Source organism: Amphiura filiformis, chromosome 10, assembly GCF_039555335.1.
Source record: "Amphiura filiformis chromosome 10, Afil_fr2py, whole genome shotgun sequence".
Taxonomy (NCBI): Eukaryota; Metazoa; Echinodermata; class Ophiuroidea; order Amphilepidida; family Amphiuridae; genus Amphiura; species Amphiura filiformis.
In genome coordinates, this window is record NC_092637.1 from 14,590,804 (window position 1) to 14,612,422 (window position 21,619).

At 42.1% G+C, this 21,619-nt stretch overlaps 2 protein-coding genes across 2 annotated transcripts in view; one reads left to right on the forward strand and one right to left on the reverse strand.

Moving 5' to 3' along the window:
• Nucleotides 1-21,619, forward strand: part of LOC140162546 (kinesin-like protein KIF28P) — a 72,492-nt gene that overhangs the window by 24,454 nt on the left and 26,419 nt on the right. The gene's annotated exons all lie outside the window — the stretch shown is intronic.
• Nucleotides 9,931-14,656, reverse strand: LOC140162545 (mitogen-activated protein kinase kinase kinase 20-like). Its single transcript, XM_072185796.1, has 2 exons — nucleotides 13,870-14,656; nucleotides 9,931-10,612 (listed from the first exon to the last, which is right to left on the reverse strand). The coding sequence occupies exons 1-2, from the start codon at nucleotides 14,638-14,640 to the stop codon at nucleotides 10,019-10,021; spliced, it is 1,365 nt and encodes a 454-aa protein (XP_072041897.1). The 5' UTR covers nucleotides 14,641-14,656; the 3' UTR covers nucleotides 9,931-10,018.

Here is a 21,619-nt window from a genome sequence, read left to right on the forward strand (position 1 = left end):
CTCGCAAAGATTCCCGTCAACAAAATTGCAAGAATCTAAATGGATATTTCAGTTTATCATACAAAGTTATATGACGAGAATCCATGAATTCTTGCAAAATTCCACTGGGAGAATCCAAAAGGATTCTCCTGGGGGATTCTCGCACTTGGTTGCAAATTTCTGACTCTGCAAATGCCACATAAAATTGCATGAGCTTCATAATACATGATTTTACATCACTTTACAAAAATATGCATTTTTAAAATGATGATCTATCTACCTTAAACTAGTATATACACATCATGCAATCTATGCTAGTTATTATAAAATATAATACAGAACCCCAAAAATAATTTGCTGACTCCCCCATAATTAATACCTTTTTGAAATAATCAAGTCCATCACACACAAAATGCACCGAAAGGCACATTGATCAGGGCGGTGGGGGCAGAGAAGGGGAGCACGTGACGTGCCCTGTGCGCCACCTTATTAGAGCGCCAAATTGACTAATTCAGCATCGATTCTGCGTGCCCTCCAAGTGATAAAATTCAAAATTTTCACAGCACAAATACTCATTTGAAAGATCAATATTAGAACGAAATTCACTGAGACTCAGTACACCGGTCGATCTTACCGCTTCCGATGTTGATTAAGATACTTCTTGCATCGATCCCGAGATGCGGAAAAACCAATAGTCATTTTGTCCCACATAAATGAATAAATAACAAAAAAACCCGATCCCCGGTGGACTCACCCAAAAGGTGACGCCACACCATATGATCGTCCTTATCCTCCTTGGTCTCCGACTGACACAGACGTGCCTATCGATTGTTCATAGCACTGTGTATCAATTTCTCGACCAAAGGCGAGATATACGGTTGTAGTTTCACACCTTAGGTAAAACCAAACCGGTATTGTTCGGCTGAGGATAGTTTTGACGGCATTTTCTGGCGAAAAAGTGACCAAAAAAAACGATCCAATGCTTAGCTACATATCGTGCCTCCGCTTGTATACGGGACACACGAGCAATTCAAAATGGCCGCTCGTTGACGCCATTCATTTTGTTTCCCACGTAAAACAACCATTGCAGCCTGTAAGTTACAATAGATGTTTGTACATACACATTGTATTTCATGTACGGTAGGTTATTGTTGCTATGTTAGGGTGATTACTCTATCGTTATGTCTTCATTACCGTCCGATAAGACGCAAGTTAATCAGATATTCATACGGTGGGGATTGGTAGGGACCCGTCTGACATTTTAGTAATAAAGTTAGCCAGTCCTTACTTTACCACTAACGTTAGCGACCAGCCTCCGTGCTCAGGTTTGCTTACTGGGCTTGAGTCGCGTGTTGGGGGGGTAGTGCCCCCTCCCTTTCTCCTCGCCGCCTCGGCCCTGTCGGGCTTGCCCTTCCCTGGTGACGGAGCGGGACCCACACCCGCTCTGTTTCACCCACAGGAGTGCTCACAATCTTCTAGATGTCTTTCTTTTGCTTAGGACTCTCCGAGTTCCAGCTTGACGATTGGGATAGGCTCCATCATCGCCATAAGACGAAGAAGAAATCTACCAAGGGCACTGGTAAGGTCGATCACGGTGGATTCTGCTGTGACAGCCCCTATGGGTCATGGCAGGTCTGCTTAAGGGGCTCCGGTCCCCGGACAAGCAGGCGGTTCCTTCGGGACTGCTAAGCGCGTCAAAGGCTCAGCAGCCAGCGAAAGCACTGACTATACGTCCGGAGCAAAGTAGCAGGCAGCAGAGCGGTAACCACCAGCGAAAACCCTAGCGGGTTTTGCAGCAGGAGGATACCAGTCGACACGGTAGATTCTGCTGTGACAGCCCCTATGGGTCATGGCAGGTCTGCTTAAGGGGCTCCGGTCCCCGGACAAGCAGGCGGTTCCTTCGGGACTGCTAAGCGCGTCCAAAGGCTCAGCAGCCAGCGAAAGCACTGACTATACGTCGGAGCAAAGTAGCAGGCAGCAGAGCGGTAACCACCAGCGAAAACCCTAGCGGGTTTTGTAGCAGGAGGATACCAGTCCTCTAGCCAAAAATCCTCACGGGTTTTTAGCAGGAGGACACCCGTCTGTAGCAGGCATATCTACGGGCTCAAACAGCCACAGTAGTAGCCAGCGACGGGCAGCATGCAAGGGTACCCCGGGCTTGCCTGGGTTGAACCCTAGCATGCATGGGTTCAGCAGAGACGATGCCGCGGCTAACGCTGTGGGTGTAGTCTTAGCAGAACCAACTGGGGTTGTCACACGGCAGCGTTCCATGGCGGGACCGCCGAGTGATACCCTGGGCCCTAGAATAGCTGCTGGCTGTCCACAGGGACTGGCTAGCGATTATTCAGGGGTTGGGCTCGCAGTCTCTCACGGGACAGCGACCCAGGTGCATTCGGTGGCAGCTACAAAGACGAGCTACGGCTTGACTTCAGTGGTAGCCGCTATGCACCCGCCCATAGCTGCCGTGAGTGGTCCGCCACACACAGCGACCTTGGGCGAAGCTCTAGAGGGTACAGTAAGTAGCTTGAACAGCCTAGCTGACCCGGCTAGCTGAACAACCCACTTATGTCCTCGAGAGCCAGCAGAGCGTGGGTGATCCATTATCGTCAATGGGTCAATTACCCTCTCTTGATCGATCACTGTCAAATCAACAGGGCATAGCTCCATTGATTGACGCTGCCTATTCAGGTGGCGAGGTGATTGATCGGGGGTATGCACGCTCAGCTACCCGTGGTACTAGGCAAGCTCCCTCTAGCCAAGGGACAGCCGGTATAGCGGGGTACCCATACACACGGTTTGATCCCCTTGCGGGTAACGCAGTGAGGCATGGGTACAGTAGAACACAGCCGGGCCCTCACGGGCACCTACGCTGGAACCACGCATACAGCGGTACACAGCCGGGAGCCCTCACGGGTACCCATGCTAGTACCGCGCCGGTACCACGCCAGCACACAGCTTGATCCCCCAAACAGGGAACGCAGTGTGGCGAGGGTACAGCGGTCCACAGTTGGGAACCCTCAAGGGTACCCACGCTGATACCGCACCGGTACCGCAGCACTTCGCTTTAGTCGCCACAGTCTCTGTGGCAACAAGGGGAGGCGGTGCTGGTACTGCAGTACCATGGGGTTACCCTGGTGGCGGATCCTTTCAGGGTCAGCTGCCGGCTGGGTATGCCCCGAGGTACCCGCCGCAGGGTGTTTCTTCCACGGCCCAGCACCGTGGTAAGTGTCGCCAGCGATGGCCACGCAGTACCAACATCAGCTGTTGACCAGGCCAGCCGGCATGGGGCTAACCCAGATCTTGATCAGGGTAGGCCCGTGCTGCTAAGCGCTTAGGACGACGGCTGCGAGAGCATGCGGACCCAGTGGTGCCATGGCGGGTACCTCCGGGTCTTGCGGGAGTACTCCATCTTCTGCTGGCAGGTAGTCGGCGAGCCACACAGTGGTTATGCCTTCTTACCCGCTTTCAGATGCCCGCCCTCAGTTACCGTCATCATCGGAGCATGATACGGATACTGTGGGCGAGGGAAAGGAGTCGGAAGCTGAGTCCGGTAGTGACATCACTACAATCTCCTCCCCCCGCTGCCTCGCGAGGGGAGCAACAGCACTGATCTTCCTCCGGACACCCCCTAAGGGGAGTCCATGGAGGAGGACCAGGGATCCTTTCAGTAGGATGCTCAGCTGCTGCTTCCTCACAGGGGACGCCTGCACTCTCATTCCCGCAAACCTCACGGGTAGATATCGTGGGGCTGTCGAGCTCAGTAGAGCTATGACGCCAGCGTGCTTGCACGCTTCCTCTGCGCGTAACGCGGAGGACCACGGACCTACCTGAGGGGATCCGAGAGGGACCCAGATGTCGCTCAAGCGTATCACGCTCAGACAACATCTGAGCTCTTCCATGAGGTGAGCCTATTAGCGGTGCTAACAGCTAGCCTCAACGAGAGCTCCATGGGCCTAGCCCATAGGGTGTCCACTCAGCGCCGGGGGGTGGGGCCTGCATCTCCAATCGCTCAACGCGATGGAAAGGCAGGGTCCTTTTCTCTTTGGATGCTTCTGCGCCACGGTGGAGGACCGTGCAAAGAAGCTACCAACGGAGCACTCTGAAGAAGTCGGAAACTGCCCTTACCATGGGTAGGAGCTCCGACTTCAGCAGGCCGTGCACCACCAACAGTACCTGAGCCCACTACCTCTGTAGCACCCATTTCTGGGAGGCGCAAGGGTAGCACAGGAACAGCTGGCAAGCCCGAAGAAGAGCAAGCGCTCTTCCAAGGGAAGCTAGGCAGAGCATTCCTGGGGGCTCAGCGGTTTTTCCACAGGGGATCTCCCAGTGGGCGACCGCTTATGGCTTTCACCCAGAGGTGGGAAACCATCTCTTTGAGTGCCTGGGTATGGTCAGTGGTGAGTGGGGGCTACCGACTGGCAACCCAGTCTCCCCACATTCGCCTGCACATTTCAGAGGTCCACAGTAGTGCCGTCAGACGGCCCCCAGCGGCGGGCACTACTGACAGGGATCACACAGCTTCTCACGAAGCGGGCGATTGTCCCGGTCTACCCCCGTTCTACGGGTGATCTTGGAGCCATTGGCTCCAAGGAAGACCGGCGACGGGAGCCCCATCCGGAACCGCAGGCTGTTGAACACGTTCTTCAGGCCCAAGAGGTTCAGAATGGGGACTCTCGCCTCGGTGCTAGCCTGCCCCATCAGGGGCATGGGAACAGCATCGCTAGATCTCTCGGACGCCTATCTGCATATGCCAATCGCCTCTCAAGATCGGAGGCATCTGCGCTTCTAGGTACAGGATCAAAATTACCAGTTTTGATACCGCCATCCGCCTGTCCATCTCTCCCAGGGTGTTTAACACTCTTGGTCAGAGCGGTGGCAGCGTACCTGAAGCACAGGGGTGTCAACATCAGTTGCTACCTGGACGTTTGGCTCATATACGGACGCACTCCACTGAAGACTACGGGTCTCATGGGGTTGATAGTCCGTGGGGTGCGGGACCCTGGATTTTTTGATCAGCTCAAAAAAGTCCAGCGTGGTCCCGACGCAGACACCACTATTTGTAGGGGCCCAGATCACCCTCACGGAGGGGTTCGCGGTGCTCTCACCCGAGCGGGTGACGAACATGGTGCGGTGAGCCTGGCTCTTGGCCGAGTTTCGGGCAAAACCCGCTGTGGCATGGATGAAGGTGGTAGGCCTAATGGCCAGTATGGTAGACCTCGTACTGTACTGCCGTTTCTCCGTTCGGCTTACCCAACTACACCTTCTAGCCTGCTTGCAGGCCCAGTCGTCACCAATATCCCTCGCGGTTCCGCTTGTCGGAGATCGCGCGAGAGGAACTCTGGTGGTGGACCCATCAGCCCAATTTGACCCAGGGTGTCAGGTTTCCTGCACCCCGGTATGTCACGTAGTGACGACCATAGCGTCAAAACGGGGCTGGGGGTCCACATCCACGGAGACTCCGCCTCGGGCCTATGGGGCCATAGAGACAGAGTTTCACATCAACCTCCTCGCTCACGAGGAGGTGATCGTGGAATCACATACCGTTGTCCTGACGGATAACACAACCGTGGTAGCCTACCCCAACAGACAAGGGGACTCCGGCCACCACGATTGAGCCTGCATGCACGACACCTGATAGGGTGGTGCAAGTTCAGGCAGATTACGATGAGAGCGATACACATCGCGGCGCGTCACCAGCATCCTCGCGCACAATCTGTCACGAGGAAGGGTGTCGGGACCAGCAGAATGGTCCCTTGTTCGCAGAGGTCGCTCAGACGATCTTCAAGGGATGTACCACCCTCGAAAGATCTGTTCGCATCTCATCGCAATCATCCACTGCCGGTGTACTGCTCAAGGGTCGCGGACCCCAAGCATTCACCGTGGGCGCTCTGTCCATAGACTGGGGAGGGATGACAGCTTATGCAGTCCCTCCGATCTCACTACTCATGAGGGTGGTGACCAAGATCGGGTGGGAAGACTGCATTGTCATTCTGCTAGCGGCAAGGCCGCTGGCACTCCCCGAGGTACCAGATCTACTCCGGATGCCCGGAGCGGAGGTACCCAGTCTATCACTAGAGCACCAGGGAACGCGCAGCGGAGGGATACTTTTCATCAGAAGCTGTTTTTCTCATCGCCGGGGCTAGACGGAAGTCTACCCTCCGTGCGTATAGCCAGAGTCTGGCTCCATACTACGCTTGGTGCAATGAGACAAATAGCTCTCCGCTTCAGAGCCTCTGTGCTGCTAGTTCCGGAGTTTCTGACAGAAAAGTTTCAAGCAAGACTTCAGCGGACCACTGGGGCCAGCTATAAGTCAGCTGTCCTCTCCATTCACCGAGGTTTCGAGACGGGTCGACTATCATAACCGATGGTTACCTTATTAGTCTACGCCTCGACGGTATGTTCAACGAGTGTCTACCAAAAAGGAAAGTGATCCTCCTAAGGGATCCCAACACAGTCTTGGATTACTTTAAGGGTCACCCTTTTGACCTTCCGTCAAAAGCGACGCTTAAATACGTAACTCTCAAGATGGCTTTCCGGTTTGGCGTTGGCTTCGGGACGGCGGTGCTGAGTTGCACACGGTCTCGAGGTTAGCTTCCGTGTTCACAAACACTGGAGCGACACTGTTTCGGGCGCTCTGTTCTCGTGACTCGAACGGCGCGGTGCATACCGACATTCGTCCCTCTCCAATCCCCAGGGTTGGGCAAGGTTCGGCTGAAGCCAAAGATAGGCTGGGGTGTCCGATAAGGCGCTGCAGCACTATTTCTTCCAACACAAGCCTTGCGAGGACTCACGACCGCATTCATCACCCTTACAGAGCCTTTTCGTCCAGCCGCTGTCGCAATGGCTGGTCCAGGTGTTGGTGGGGTCCGGGGGATCGCGAAGGTTTCGCGTCCCACGACCCACTCGACACGAGCTATCTCATCATCTTGGGTATACCGTTCGGTTGTCCCTTGAGGAGATCTAGCAGGCGGTGTCCCGAAGCCACCTTCGCCCTTCTCTACGATACTTCCGTTTACGTAAGTAATCAGAGACGGGCGGAGGTTTACCGGGACATTGTGCGGCGATCATAATACGGTGGTGTACGGGTACCAGGTTTTCAGACTATACAGAATACTCAGCATGGTAAGAACCAGTGTCGCTATTCTTAACCACCAAACTTATTAAGTAAGGAGGTTTATGTCTGTGATCGCGTGGTCTTTTTGTTTTCCCGACCGCTGGGGAAAATATTTCTGACCTCGCGAAAACCATCGTTACCGCTCCCGATCCCTGATCAGATGCTGACCAATCTTGTACCTCCATCCGTCGGTTACTTGCTAGATCGATCTTTCAGATGTTGATGCAAGAAGTATCTTAATCAACATCGGAACGGTAAGATCGACCGGTGTACTGAGTCTAGTCCCAAACAAAAATGTTTGGTAGACTCATAACCGTGCGATCTTACCTTTCCGATGTTGATTATCCCGACCCCGCCACCCCTCTACAAGTTTGGTCCGGTAGGGGATCCCAAGTCGGATAAGGGACGATCATATGGTGTGACGTCACCTTTGGGTGAGTCCACCGGGGATCGGGTTTTTTTGTTATTTATTCATTTATGTGGGACAAAATGACTATTGGTTTTTCCGCATCTCGGGATCGATGCAAGAAGTATCTTAATCAACATCGGAAAGGTAAGATCGCACCGGTTATGAGTCTACCAAACATTTTTGTTTGGGACTAATTATAACCAAAATTACTTTGAGCAAATTTTCGCACGTTCCTTGCTTAATTGTTTCAAGAATGGGGGAGGGCGCCATTATGTATCCTTGGCCCCAGGTGCCACAACCTCTAGTTACGCCACTGATACATAAAAAAAACTACATGAGCTTCACAGAAAATACAAATTAGCAAAATATTATATGACTGTACATCACTTTACCAAAATATGCAAGAGATATAATATACATAACCCCAAAAAATTATTTACAAAGACCTTCCTCAAGTTATACCTTAAATTTGTAAAATAATGAAGTCCTTCATACACAGAAGGCACCAAAATTGTTTCATAAAATGTCAATCAAAATAGTTAAAAGGTACACACATGTAATATAATGTGATATTAAACAGTTCCACTTAGTGGCTGTCTTTTCAATATAATAATTTGTCAGCTCTGAAACAATGATGAGTTTTTCAAGGACAATAAGAGAAAACAAACCATGAATGTATCAGGCTATTCCAGTTGAAATCCATACCCCCCATGGAAGACAACCTTAATCTCCCACCTATAGGGAGTGTGAATTTCAAATGGAGTCACCCATTCAGTGTACGTTGTCTGAACCAAATTCGGCTACTCCAGGTAAAATCCATGCTCCCCCTATGGTAGACATGACCTTCATCTTCCACATAGGGAGTGTGAATTTCAAATGGAGTCACCCATTCAGTGTTGTCTGAACCAAATTTGGCTACTCTAGGAAAAATCCATACTCCCCCTATGGAAAACATGGCCCAAGGCTTAATCTTCCATGCACACAGGGAGTGTGGATTCCAAGTGGGATTAATGGGCTATTCCATTTGAAATTCACACCCCTTGTGTGGGAGATTAAGATCATGTCTTCCAAAGTGGGCGTAAGTATTTCAACTGGGATAGCCCATTTGTACAACAATGTGTACATTTTGATTTGATTCCAGATCCATACAGACATGCACTGTTGCATTATATTGCCTAGTTACATGTAAATCAATAATTATTGACAACATAATTAATGGAGCATATATAATATTATGAAATGAATGGGAAAGCACATGCCTGTTACAGGGCTCAAAATACATTGGGCTTAAGGGTGATTCTAGCAACCATTTCACAAAATGGCCCTTGTCAAAAATATATTGTCAATGGCAATATGTACGCAAGAGGGATACGATTCTGTTCAAAATAACCCCCATAAATTATACAGTATACCATGGATGTTAATCATGGGAGGGGAACTATATCAATGACCTCTTAAGCCAATTGGTAGGATCATTTGTGGTTGGTTTTAAAAAAATTGAAAACAAAATCTCACAAATATTAGAAAAGGTTGTCAAAAGTAGTGTCCATCTATTAAAATAAGAAATATATACAAAAACCATCATGAACACAAATTGCCTTTTAAAAATATTTTTTGGTTATTTTTCCCCCAATTATTTTAAAAATCAACCATGAATGATCCTAGCAAGTGGCTATAGCCTATAGGTCCAGGGGCTCCCCAAATCTGCAAAAACAAATTAGAAATCATAAAAAAACCCATCTTTTTTTATTGTATGTTTTTACTTGAACTCAAATGCGCCATTTGCACTGGCAGAGACACAAAAAGCGCATTGCCTTTTTTTTGACAGGCCCTAGAAAAATGTGAGGGGCAATGATCAGTCAGCTTGTTTTAATTTTATTTTTGACTTTTCTTACTGTCATAATGTTACTGCATTAAGAGACAGACAGTGCTATTGGAAAATAGAAGTATGTATTACACAAAATGTGATTGTTTGATACTTAAATTACAAAATTCAAATATCCTTTTTCTTCTGCATGTAATTTTTCATCTTCATCTTTTGACCTGGAATTAGGAAAAAGTATAGGGTTGGCATGTTTATTTAATCATTTAGGCAGGTTATTATTTCTGTATGTAATTTTGTTTTTTCATCTTTTGACTTCTATATGGACAAATTAAGAGGGTTGGTATGGGTTTTTTAATGGTTAGGAAGGTTATTATGGCAAGCAGACATGTCTACATTGTTAGTTGTGCTTCTTAGGATTGCAATTTATACATAGCTACAGCACCAGAGAAGAAACTAGTGTGGCAATATGAAACCAACAGTTGCTTGCCATCTCCTGTGAAGGCAAGACATATGGGATTACCTGGGATGCTGATGGAGATATCTCTCAGGTATTCACCAGATGGAGAGAAGCAATGGATGCACTTATAGGTACAAATACAGATGAAGTCCTCAAAGCACGTAATTCCTCTAGGGTTCCAGCTTTGTACATGAGTTGGATGATTGACAGTGTGCAACAATTGTCCACCATTGTCTACAATATGCACTGATTTTCTCCAGTCACTATGATGATGATTGCACCCTGTGATGTCACAGCCAGTGAACATGGTGCAATGCCTACCTTGATGCTTGCAATGTGAGTACCATCCTGCTCATGTTTGCTGACATATTTCTGCCTGATTTCTCCTACCAGTATTTGACCCTTAGCATCTATGGTTAGACCTATTAGTACAGTGTTTTCAGCATTTGAGGCTTTATGTTGAGGTGATACTGCAGGCCACCTTTCTCTATATACTCCATCAGGAGAATAGACTTTAATGAACTGTGTTTTATCAGTAATATACAAACTACCATCTGAGCTTACTCTGACTGCTATAGGCTTTGAATATGTCCCAGGTTCCAGTCCTTGCTTGGTATCTATGCTGAATTTGTGCATTCCTTGTTGACTGTACACTTGTATCTTTGCTGCATCCCAGTCTGCTACACATACATCTCCATGATGGTTGACTGCAATGCCACATGGCCATCCCAGCTTACCAGGTTCACCCTCACCAATCTCCCTCTCAAGCTTCCAGGTACCATTAATCAGTCTCTCTCTGGCTGCAGCTGCCTTAGCAGTATCAACAATCTGTAGTGATTGAAAGTATTGAAGTCATACTTAGTGACATAACCAAAGGCAGTATTTCACATACAACTAAACCTATTTGTTTGCATTACAAAATATTAAATAACTCAATGAAATTAATTTTTTTTATGAAAATACCCAGCAGATTATCAAGTTTACAACAGTTTATTTAAAATGATAAAATCAAGGCATAAGAGTAGTTCCACTGTTTTTGGCAACAACTTATTTAAGTATTTTCAACATTTGACCCATTTCTTATGATATTGTCAATTTATCATCAAAAGATTCTTATGCGGGCTAGGGGTATGTAAACAAACTGCTTACTTTGTGGTTATGGAAAAAAGGGCCCTCTTAGAATTTTGTAAGAAACAGGCTTTTTTATTCATTTTATGTAATGGAAGAATAAATATCTCTTGAAAACAGAACTATGGAAACTGTAAAAATATTTTCCTAATGATTTGTTCTACCGTTAATAATATATCAGGCCAGAAAACAAAAACAAGTCTGTTTCCAATAGCAGGTCTGGAAAGTACAAAAACTACTCTGCAATGCAGTATTTGTTTAATGATAAAAGAAAAACACACACAAACAACACCATTGTTATCCTTTTAACATTTATTAAGAAAATAGAACAGAACAAAATGATTCAAATGTTTGATTTGCAAACTGTAACAGAGTTTGTGACACGATCTGATCCATGGGGGCCAAAGGCGGCAAATTTGAAACTGAGATAAAAGTAAAAATATGGAGTAAAAAACAATAAAATACATAAGAAAATAGACATCAAAATACATCATAACTTTAGAACCAATTATGCTAGACCTTTGGTGTTTTCAGTAAATGATAGCCTTTTGTATGTATAATGTAATAATTACAGTAACTTGTCAAAAATGCCTCCTTTGGCCCCCATGGACCAGATTGTGTCACATTTATAATCTGCTTCTATCGCAGATTTTAAACAGGTGTTAAACTCATGGTTCTTGGAAGTTGTTAATGTTGAACTACTGATCGTACATGTAAATTATTTCTAGCTTATTTCTTTCCTTTGCTTTCTTTTTTTTTTCTGGTTTTAATGATTTTTGAAAACAAATATTTTTAATAAAAATTCCCTTTAAAAGGGAAGGCCAGCCTCAATGCAGAAGAGGTCTTGTAAATAGTTTGGGTCACCGTGAAAGGCATTTTTAGGATCACGCTTACATCCATGTTACATGACAGTTCACCAAACCATCAATGGTGAGAACATGCACACTGAAACAGCAAAAAACATTAACTCCTATAACTCCTGTCAACTCTTTAATTCATTACTCCAAATTGTTCTGTATTTTTGTCTTTACTGCTTTTTAGTACCATGCTTATTATTAAAATCAAGAAATACACTGCAGTTTTTAGTTAATTCGCTATGTTAACTCAACTTACATGCACATTTTATTTTAAAATAATTTTATATTATTTCATAATGTATAGTTTACTATAAAGTAGATAGTGGCAAGCACATGATAAAGGACTGATCATTCACAATCTTCACTTTTAAACTGTATTTTTTGAATGTGTTGATTGTTAGTCCGAAACTCCTGCAAAGCTATGGACATGGCATCTAACCTACTCCATTCTGTAATAGTCTGCATTGTGTGTTTTCTCAGTCTTCAATCATTTTGTTGAATGTAATTTTATGAATCAAATAAAAAGATAGAAATTGGCCTCACTTTAGTTATGTGTCATTTTACAGTATTTATAATTTATAAAGTAAGACAATAATTTATTTATTTCTATAAGTGCATGTCAAAATATGGGATATATTGTTCAATATTATAGCTAGCCCCTAAAAACTTTATTTTCAATCAGATTTTTCCCGTTGAAAAGACAAAACTGATGTTAAAGATAGCAATAATATCATCAATAACATTTTAAGTCAATTTTATCCATAAAACGATACAGGATAGGATAGATAATTACTTTGACTTCAATGTGGTCCATATAATTTATAATGAAGATTTTGATACTACAACATTATTAGATCTGTTATCAACATATCAATTATGCACTCACAGGCAACCAAACATCATGCTATATGCTCAGTAGTCCACTGATATGACCTCGTGATCATTCCCCCGCTTTGACCACAGATTATAGAAGGAGTGCTTTGACCATGTCATTTTTTTTTTTGATATGCTGATTGCTGAACAAGTTTATGTTTATATGTGTAGGCCTAACCTATGATAACTTTTTAAGTCATAATTAATTCAAACATAACTTTGGCAATACTCAATCGTTTTCGTTCGTTGAAACGGCAAAACATACTTTCTTTTCCTTGCAAATCGAATTAGCAGACATCAAAAACATTTCCACCACGAGAAGTAAAAAAAATAATTCATACCAATAGAAGAAGGCTATAATCTTAGCTAATCTTTTAGTGTACACAGACCCCATCTCAGAAACAGGTACCAGCCCTATGGGCTGGCGAAAAGCAACCCTAAAAAGCCTGCCACCAGAAAGCAACGTGTGTGCTTGACTGGAAACAGGCCTGTTGGTGTGGTTTTGGCCCAAGGCCAAAAAAAGTTTGTCCCAGAAACATTTGGTGTGAAATATATGTGCTATGCAGTATTTGTTTTAATTTGGGGGAAAAACTTTTTTCCTGCTTTGCAGCCAAAATGTCAAAAAAAGAAAAAGGCAATCGGGTAGTCTTGAGACCTGGTTTTGCAGGTCTTGGTCTCGGATATCAAGGTCAATATATAAGCACTAGACAATAAGCTTTAAAATGATACCAAAGTTTATTCACATAGCATCAATATTTAATCAAGATATGAATAATTTTGTAACTGATAGATTTTAAAGTCCACTTTGTCCCACAGTCAAATAGTACGAAATTAAGAATTCCAAAATTTGATATTTTTTATGGGAATGTCAAATTTAAAGGCCTATAACTCAAAAACATTTCGGCGACTTGTTCTGCATTTTGTTGGAGCTGGTCACATATTGATAACTTGCTGTCCCTAATAATAGAGCAATTATCTGGAATGAGGTAAAATTATCTATAATGAGGTAAAATGACAAAATAAAGCTGTGCCTGGTCAACATGGTCAAGCAAATGGGTACCGATCTATTTTTCTTACTTCAGAATGTGGTCAGATCAGGTAATGATGGCGAGGCTTGAAACCAAGGCCATGCAGGCATGCACGTAATTACACAGTCCTGCATGCTGACTAAATATTACAATAACAGTCTGCATTGTATTTATTGTAAAGGTGCAAGATTTTACTTACTACATGTAGTACATGGTCAATGCTAGGCCTCTTTCCCCAGTCACTTTCCCAACATTGCCTCATCAGATCAGCTATTGGTTGGGGGCAATCATCTGGAATCAGTAGATGCTGATTTTCTCCACATACTTTCATTATAACCACCTGCCATTCCAGACCCTTAAATGGAGAATCAGTTGTCCAAAGTTCCCATGCTACGACTCCAAGTGAGAAAATATCATAATTAGGGGAAAGCTTCAGGTTTTTCAAGAGTTCTGGTGCCATCCAGGGATAGGAAGCAGATTGGGTCGCATTACTCATTGTCTGAGTAATTTCTTTAGCTAAACCAAAATCACTTAATTTTAGGACATTTCCATCAGTGATCAGGTAGTTGGGCGATTTGATGTCTTTATGGACCACACCCTTCTCCCTTAAATACTGAATAGGAAGAGCAGCTTGCTTCATCCAATCCAGGAATTGAGTGAAAGGTAATCGCTTCATTGTAAATGTATCTAGATATTGTCTCAAGGTGCCTCCTGTACAAAGTTCTAAAATCAGGTAAAAATCCGGTGCTTCATCAACTACTCCTAGGAGTTTCACGATGTGGGAATGGTCAAGCTTAGACATTATTTCTAGTTCCTTAGTCTCTATGGCATTTAGTCTCTTCACAGCAACTTCTTGGGTTGTTCTTGCTGTTGCTAGCGCCCATATTGCATGGTATACGGTACTGAAACCTCCTGTACCAAGCACACGGCCAAACTGGAGTTCTGATCGTTTAACTTTTGTATAAGGCATGGTGGATTGAGTTGATAATGATCTGTTGGTATAAGACAGATTTGTTATACATTTAGGTTTTGTGGAAATGAATAATGAATTTAAAACAAGCAAGTTTAATTGAAAATAAAATGACCAAGTTACAGTTAGTGTGTGTAACTTAAAGGCCCATTCAGTGATTTCCTTATCCGGACGATTGTAAAATCATCAATATTCAGATTTTGGTACCTTTGTCATTGTCATAAATGTGTTAACATAGCCTGCCAGCGGTTCAGCCAAAAGCTGTGTATTTAAGACAAAAGTAAGGAATTTACATGAATCTGTAATTTATACACTGACAGTATATAAATTACCTACATGAATGGGGCTTCAACTTCGTCAATACTGCTGTTTTCTTTGTTTTTTTTGCCAAATTTTTCATTTCAAAAATACTAAATGATAATTTGAATGACTTATCCTTCACTTTTAAACAATTTCAATTTTTTTACACTTTCATTGGGATCACTGGGTCTTTTAAGAACCAGCACAATTTGGAGAGCATTTATGTGTGGTTGATACCTATTAATCATAGTATTTTATCCAATTAATGATGCAAACATTTTTTGAATTGCTCAAAACCCATAAAATGAGTGAACTTTGCTTGATTTTTAACAGCTTGTAAATAACAACCTAACATTCTCGGACACTAGAAATTTAAATTTCTGATATGCATTTGTCATGATCAATCTAATTGATCATTAGATTTTAAATTTAAATTTATCAAGCTCTGTTTGTCAAGCATTTTTAATCGCGCCTTTCCTTTGCGTGGTCTTTCAGCGTCCAGCATGTCTAAGCTTACGCGAGTCTAACAGGTGACACGCAATTGGAAGAATATAAATTGTTTGTTGGAAAGGAAATTGAGCATTCTTTTCGATTTTGGGTTTGGAGAAAGAAGTCATATATTTATAAGCTGAAGTGAAAGTTGAAGACTCAGGCATACACATATTGAATAAATGCTTATATACATTGATATTATTATATGAAAATAATCTGGAAATCTCTACGATGTATTCCTTGCATCTTGATTCTGTTAATGTTTTTGAGTTAATTGATGAATCCGCATGATTGGCTACTAAATGGATAATACCTCATCGATCATCTCTTCATAAACTCTCCTCCCCAAACATAAGCCCTGAGTCAAATAATTAATCCTTTATTATCACTAGAATATTGTACATCATTTAAAAGCCTGTTGTTGTTTTTTAATTGTAGCATTTCAAGAGCATGATGTTAAACATTTTTTTCTTCTATAATGTATAGAAATTTAAATTAAGTTAAATATGTTAACACATACCTGTTACAGAAATTTAGTAATTTAAGTCGGTCTGCTTTTGTTGATGAACGCATACATGTACATGGATCTGTTGTTTGCTTTCAGCATCATTCAAAATGGCGTCAATTGATCTACATCGGGATTTCCCCATGACCAATAAACATCTGTTGTCTGATAAATTTAGTTATTACAGCATTCAAGGCCATATAAGAAAAACAAATTGTTTGCTTGGCCTGGCATTGTCTGTGGAAGCATAGACCATTAAATGGTCTATGGTGGAAGACAGGGTTGGCTGATCAGAGTGTTTTTAATAATTTTATTTTAACTTTTTTTTAAAGACCTGAGTCAAAACATGTATAGGCCTAAAAGAAGTCTAAATGGGAATGAATTGTTGTATTTTATTTTATGTATTACTTCATTTATGTTTTCTAAAGAACAGTTACAAAATATGAAGAATTTTTTTTTCATAATCTCAAAAATTCTATAAAAAAATGAAACATGTTGTTTCTGGAATTTGAGAATTAAAAGGGCATTTCGTGATCCACAGCCTCATCCCCCACTTGTCTCAAAAAAAGTTGAGATTTTTATATCACTGGAAATGCAAACCGTCAAAAGTAAAGATGGACAGATTCTTACTGAATCAGAGGAAGTAAAGAATAGATGGAAAGAAAGCTTTCAAGAACTTTACAATAAAAAGAACCCAACAGATGAGGAGCTAACGCATAAGTGTTCCCCAGATGCCCAGCTGCAAGGAAGAACCAGCCATCCTACGAGAGGAAATTGAAAGTGCTGCTAAAAGATGTCAGATGGCAAAGCCCGGATATGACAATATCACAGCTGAAGAACTCAAAGCAGCTGGGAGCGCAGGGATCGAAATCCTACATATGCTATGCACCAAAATATGGGACAGCGAAATCTTCCCAGATGACTGGGGGAGGGCTATCATCACACCAATTTACAAGAAGAAAGACAAGCTTGATTGCGGCAACTACCGAGGGATCAGCTTGCTTAGCCATGCATGCAAAGTAATTACACTTATTCTACAACGCCGAATCATGAAAAGAACTGAAGAAATTCTATCAGAGTCCCAAGCAGGATTTAGACCAGGACGTTCAACCATAGACCAACTCTTCACCCTCAGGCAAATAGTTGAAAAGCATCTTGAAATGAGGAAGGCCCTTTTCTGTTGCTACATCGACGTCGAAAAAGCCTTCGACTCAGTGTGGCAGGAAGGACTTTGGAAGGCACTTGGCTTCTTTGGTTTCCCAAACAAAATCACCTGTCTCCTGAAAGCTCTCTACAATAAATCTGCAAGTACTGTCAGAGTAAATGGGAACTAACAGACTGGTTTACAACCCTGGTTGGAGTTCGCCAAGGATGTGTAATCTCACCCCAACTTTTTAACATCCTACTGGAGATGACTATGTTGTATGCCCTGCACGATACCAACATAGGAGTAAACATCCAAGGACAAGTGGTGAACAACTTACGATTTGCAGACGACATTGCACTAATTGCTAACAGTGAAGAAGACCTCCAGACACTGGTTAGCCTCATTCATCAAAGTAGCTCAGCTTTTGGACTCAAAATAAATATCGCTAAAACAGAAGTCCAGGCCATATGCAAAGAAGACACCCATCTGAACATCACAATTGACAATACCCAGCTTCTGCAGGTAGAGGAGTTCACATACCTGGGAGGAAAGATCACCCAAAAGGATCCTGCTCAGAAGATATTAAACTTGAATAGGCAAAGCCCTAGGAGCTGTGCAGAGACTACAGAGTATCTGGAGTGCAAAGGACATCCAAACCAACACCAAAATTGAGCTTTATAAGGTCCTTGTTTTGTCAATATTGCTTTACGGAGCAGAAACCTGGACATTGAAAAGAGAGGATGAGAATCGGCTGCTCACTTTCGAGATGATGTGCCTTAGGAAGATAATGGGAGTAACACGGAGAGACAGGATCCGAAACACCATCATCCATAAAACCCTGGGTGTTGAATTTTCCATCTTGGACAGAATAACCCGGAAGAGACTGCATTATTTTGGCCACGTCCAGAGAATGCCTCCCTCACGCCTTCCAAAGATGGCCTTTGAATGTCACATCCAGGGAGTCAGACCTAGAGGAAGACCGTCAAAGAGGTGGAGAGACTGCCTGCTAGCTGACTGCAAAAGAACCGACCTAAACTCCATAGTAAATGCCAGCCCGTACAGCAGATGACAGAACAGTTTGGCGGGACATTGTGATGCGGATGCCACCACTCAACCCCCAGTTGGAGTGAACGGCATAGGTCAAGGTAGGTCAAGGAAACCTCTGGCTACATAATGTTTATGTACAAAATATTTCTTGCAGATTAATTCGTTTAGCAAAGATATCGTGAAATTTGAATTTCGTTCTGGTGCACCAGAACGAAATTACAACGCATTGTCTATGGAGCAGTGTAATACACATAATCATGCATAACTCATAAACGCAAAATCAGAATCAACTGAAATTTTGGGAATAGGGTTTTTCGTGGATATCTGATGAAAATGACATAAATAGAGGATGCTAGGATCATGAAATACTCCTTTAAGGGATCTGGAAAGAGCGCGTTTTGAGCGTTTAGACAGTATTTTTGTGGGACATGAGAGCACATCAGACATATCAATTGCATTCTGAATCTGAAGAATGTCTTTCTGATATCAAATAATTTTCATTGTTTGAAATTCACGATATAATACAAATTTTATGACAAATTATTAAAATTTGATATTTTTCACATGTTTGATATATAACAGTCCTCGAAGTAAATTATATAAATCTAATGATATATTCTTAAAGTGTATGTAGCTGGGAGGAAAAGCCGACGATCAATTGAAAATTTTGACATTTCATATTGAAGATATGGATTTTTCCCCCAAAAGACCTAATTTTTTTGGTGTTTTGGGATAAAAATCCGTATCTTCAATACGAAAGGTCAAAATTTTTAATTGATCGTCGGCTTTTCATCCCACTTACATACACTTTAAGTATAAATCATCAGATTTATAAAGTTTACTTCGAGTACTGTTAAATATCAAAAATATCAATTTTAATCATTTGCCATAAAATGTGTATTACATTGTGAATTTCAAAAAATCAAAACTATTTGATATCAGAAGGACATTCTTTACATTCAGAATGCAATTCGATATGTCTGATGTGCTCTAATGTCCCACAATACATACTGTCCAAACGCTCATACCCCACCCCTTAAGTGAAAACAGGTGAAAGAAAATTGCCAAAGAAGATTTGATATTAAATCATTAATTTGTTTTATTTTTAGCACATTTAATGGTATGATGGTACCACTTTATTTTAATATGGACCACATTAGCTTAATTGTTCCACACAAATCAATTTTGATAATGTTTTAATTAACAATTATCAGTGAAATCCATGCAGCTCATAAATTCATTTCTTTTGTCAATTGTTTCAACTATTTGAGAACAAAAATTAATTGTATTTTAATGTAGGATCTAATAATGATACATTATTGAAGTGCCATTGTTTAAAATTCATTAGTTAAAAGCTTTTGGTACTCATTGAAAAGTAGCTTTTCATTAATATTTTCTTGTTATTGTAATGCATGTCAGTGCATTTTCCAAACAGAAAGTGGCACAAAATGGATTTTGTATGAGATGTAAAGTGACACCAACAAAAACACCAAATTGTAAAAACAGAAAGCAGCCTATAGACCATTTCATATCGAGATCGGAAAACTGCGCTATTTATCCAGTAAGCTATAATTAAAGACAGAGATAAAAAATTTATCGCGTCTGTCACTGTCAATTACGATCCTTGATTGGTTAACACAGGTTAATCAGCGTGTAAAGGAAGACCGATCTATCTGGTGCTGATCGGAGAAAAGGAATAGCAGCAAATGGCAAAAAATTCCGTGACTTTTACAAGGCAAAAAGCAGCTTTTCTATGCATTGTGGGCATGGTGCCTTCAGTTAAGAAAGTTTCCTACTATAAAGACCTAACTTTTTGAGATGGTTTACATGTCGAAAGGTGCAAAATTAACAATAAGGTGCCCGGTTATAAATTCGTGTTCGGCAAGTCATCATCACGACACTTGTAAACAAACAATGCTCGAATTTGATTGACAGATGACGTCAGACGCGATAAATTCTTTTTATCTGTGTCTTTAATTATAGGGGGGTCAAATTGTACCCAACCTGAATTATGGTACCCTTTTGCACGAAAATACAGCTTATTAATTAAGCCAATGTGAACATGGCGTCATCGGTTTAAATATTTTCCTAGCATATTGAGCTAATACCTCAGCTACTTGGTTTATCACAATAAGATACTAATGGAAAGAAATGACACCAACAAAACGTTGACAACGTAAAGAAAGCAGCAAGTTTAAAAAGCCCCCACCTCGGCTCACTTTTTGAAACTTGGTCCCATTTGTAAAATGTACTGATTTAAACCATGTCATAATTATCAACTTAAAACATTTCCAGAAGTGTATCTTTAATTAGACTATGCCATAGTCGAATTTTATTAAAAATATGTTATTATTAGCCATGATGAACCCATTTCGTTGAACTCAAAATTATACTGAGGTTTATTAAAATTAAAGTATTCAATAGTAAAATGGTCATAAAGAGTTAAAAATATCAGACGATTAGTGACAATAAAAGTAATTGAATGCAACATTATCTTGCATAATTATAACGGCTCACTTTAATACTGAACAATTCTGATTTTGGAATCTACCAGTTTATTGATAGCGAACCCCGGACCCCGAAATTTCGACTATGAACTTTGAATTGTAAGCAGAACTTTACCCCCTGGACTTTGCTCTCTAAAAACACACTGTCAAGTATACTTGTTTATCAGTCCATTAACCACAAGTATGCGCTATATGTTTGATGAGAGATTAACTTTCGCGTCAACACAAAAGCGCTGCAAATACCACAGACAGTTGTTTACGGTGTAGTTAATGGTAATGGCGCGGGCCCAGACGATTTAAACCATAGCGAGGTATGGGCGACCAATCACAAGGCAGATCCATTTAAAGATGCATTACATCATGCCCAATTTTAGTTAGGCCAGAAATTGGCCTAACTCTCCATAGAGTCCCGTGTTAAAAATCTTAACCGCAAGGCTTTGTCAGTAGTCCACTTGGGAAGCTAACAAACAGAGGGAGTAGGGTGACTGATCAGATGTGAAAATCTATCAATTGTGCACACATTAATTAAATCAGAGTTTTAAGCTGAAATACAATATCCAGAGTATGCACAATGGGCAAGTGGACTACGGGGTAGTCTAATCTTTAATGTGCCGATGCGATATTAAGTTGATAGCATTCTGGAACGATCAGAAAGGTTATTATGTTGTTCTGCTTCCTGACATCATAAGCTTTCCATTGATATATAACTTTATTTTCAATGAGGTTCACCTTTTAAGTTTAAGGATATAATTACTAGATGCTTTTATTTTTGAATTCTCATTTTACTAAAATTTTTGTTCCTTGAATACATGCTCTTGGAGCTCTTACTGCAGATGCTCGCATTGCAGGCTTATAAATATAATTTGGGATGGGGCTGTGTTGGTTTTTTTTTCCCATAAATTGTTTTCAAAAATTGAAAGGTGGGATGGTCCTAGAGGTGATTTTGCACCTGTTTGTCCCATTCTTTTCGCTGGCATTTTT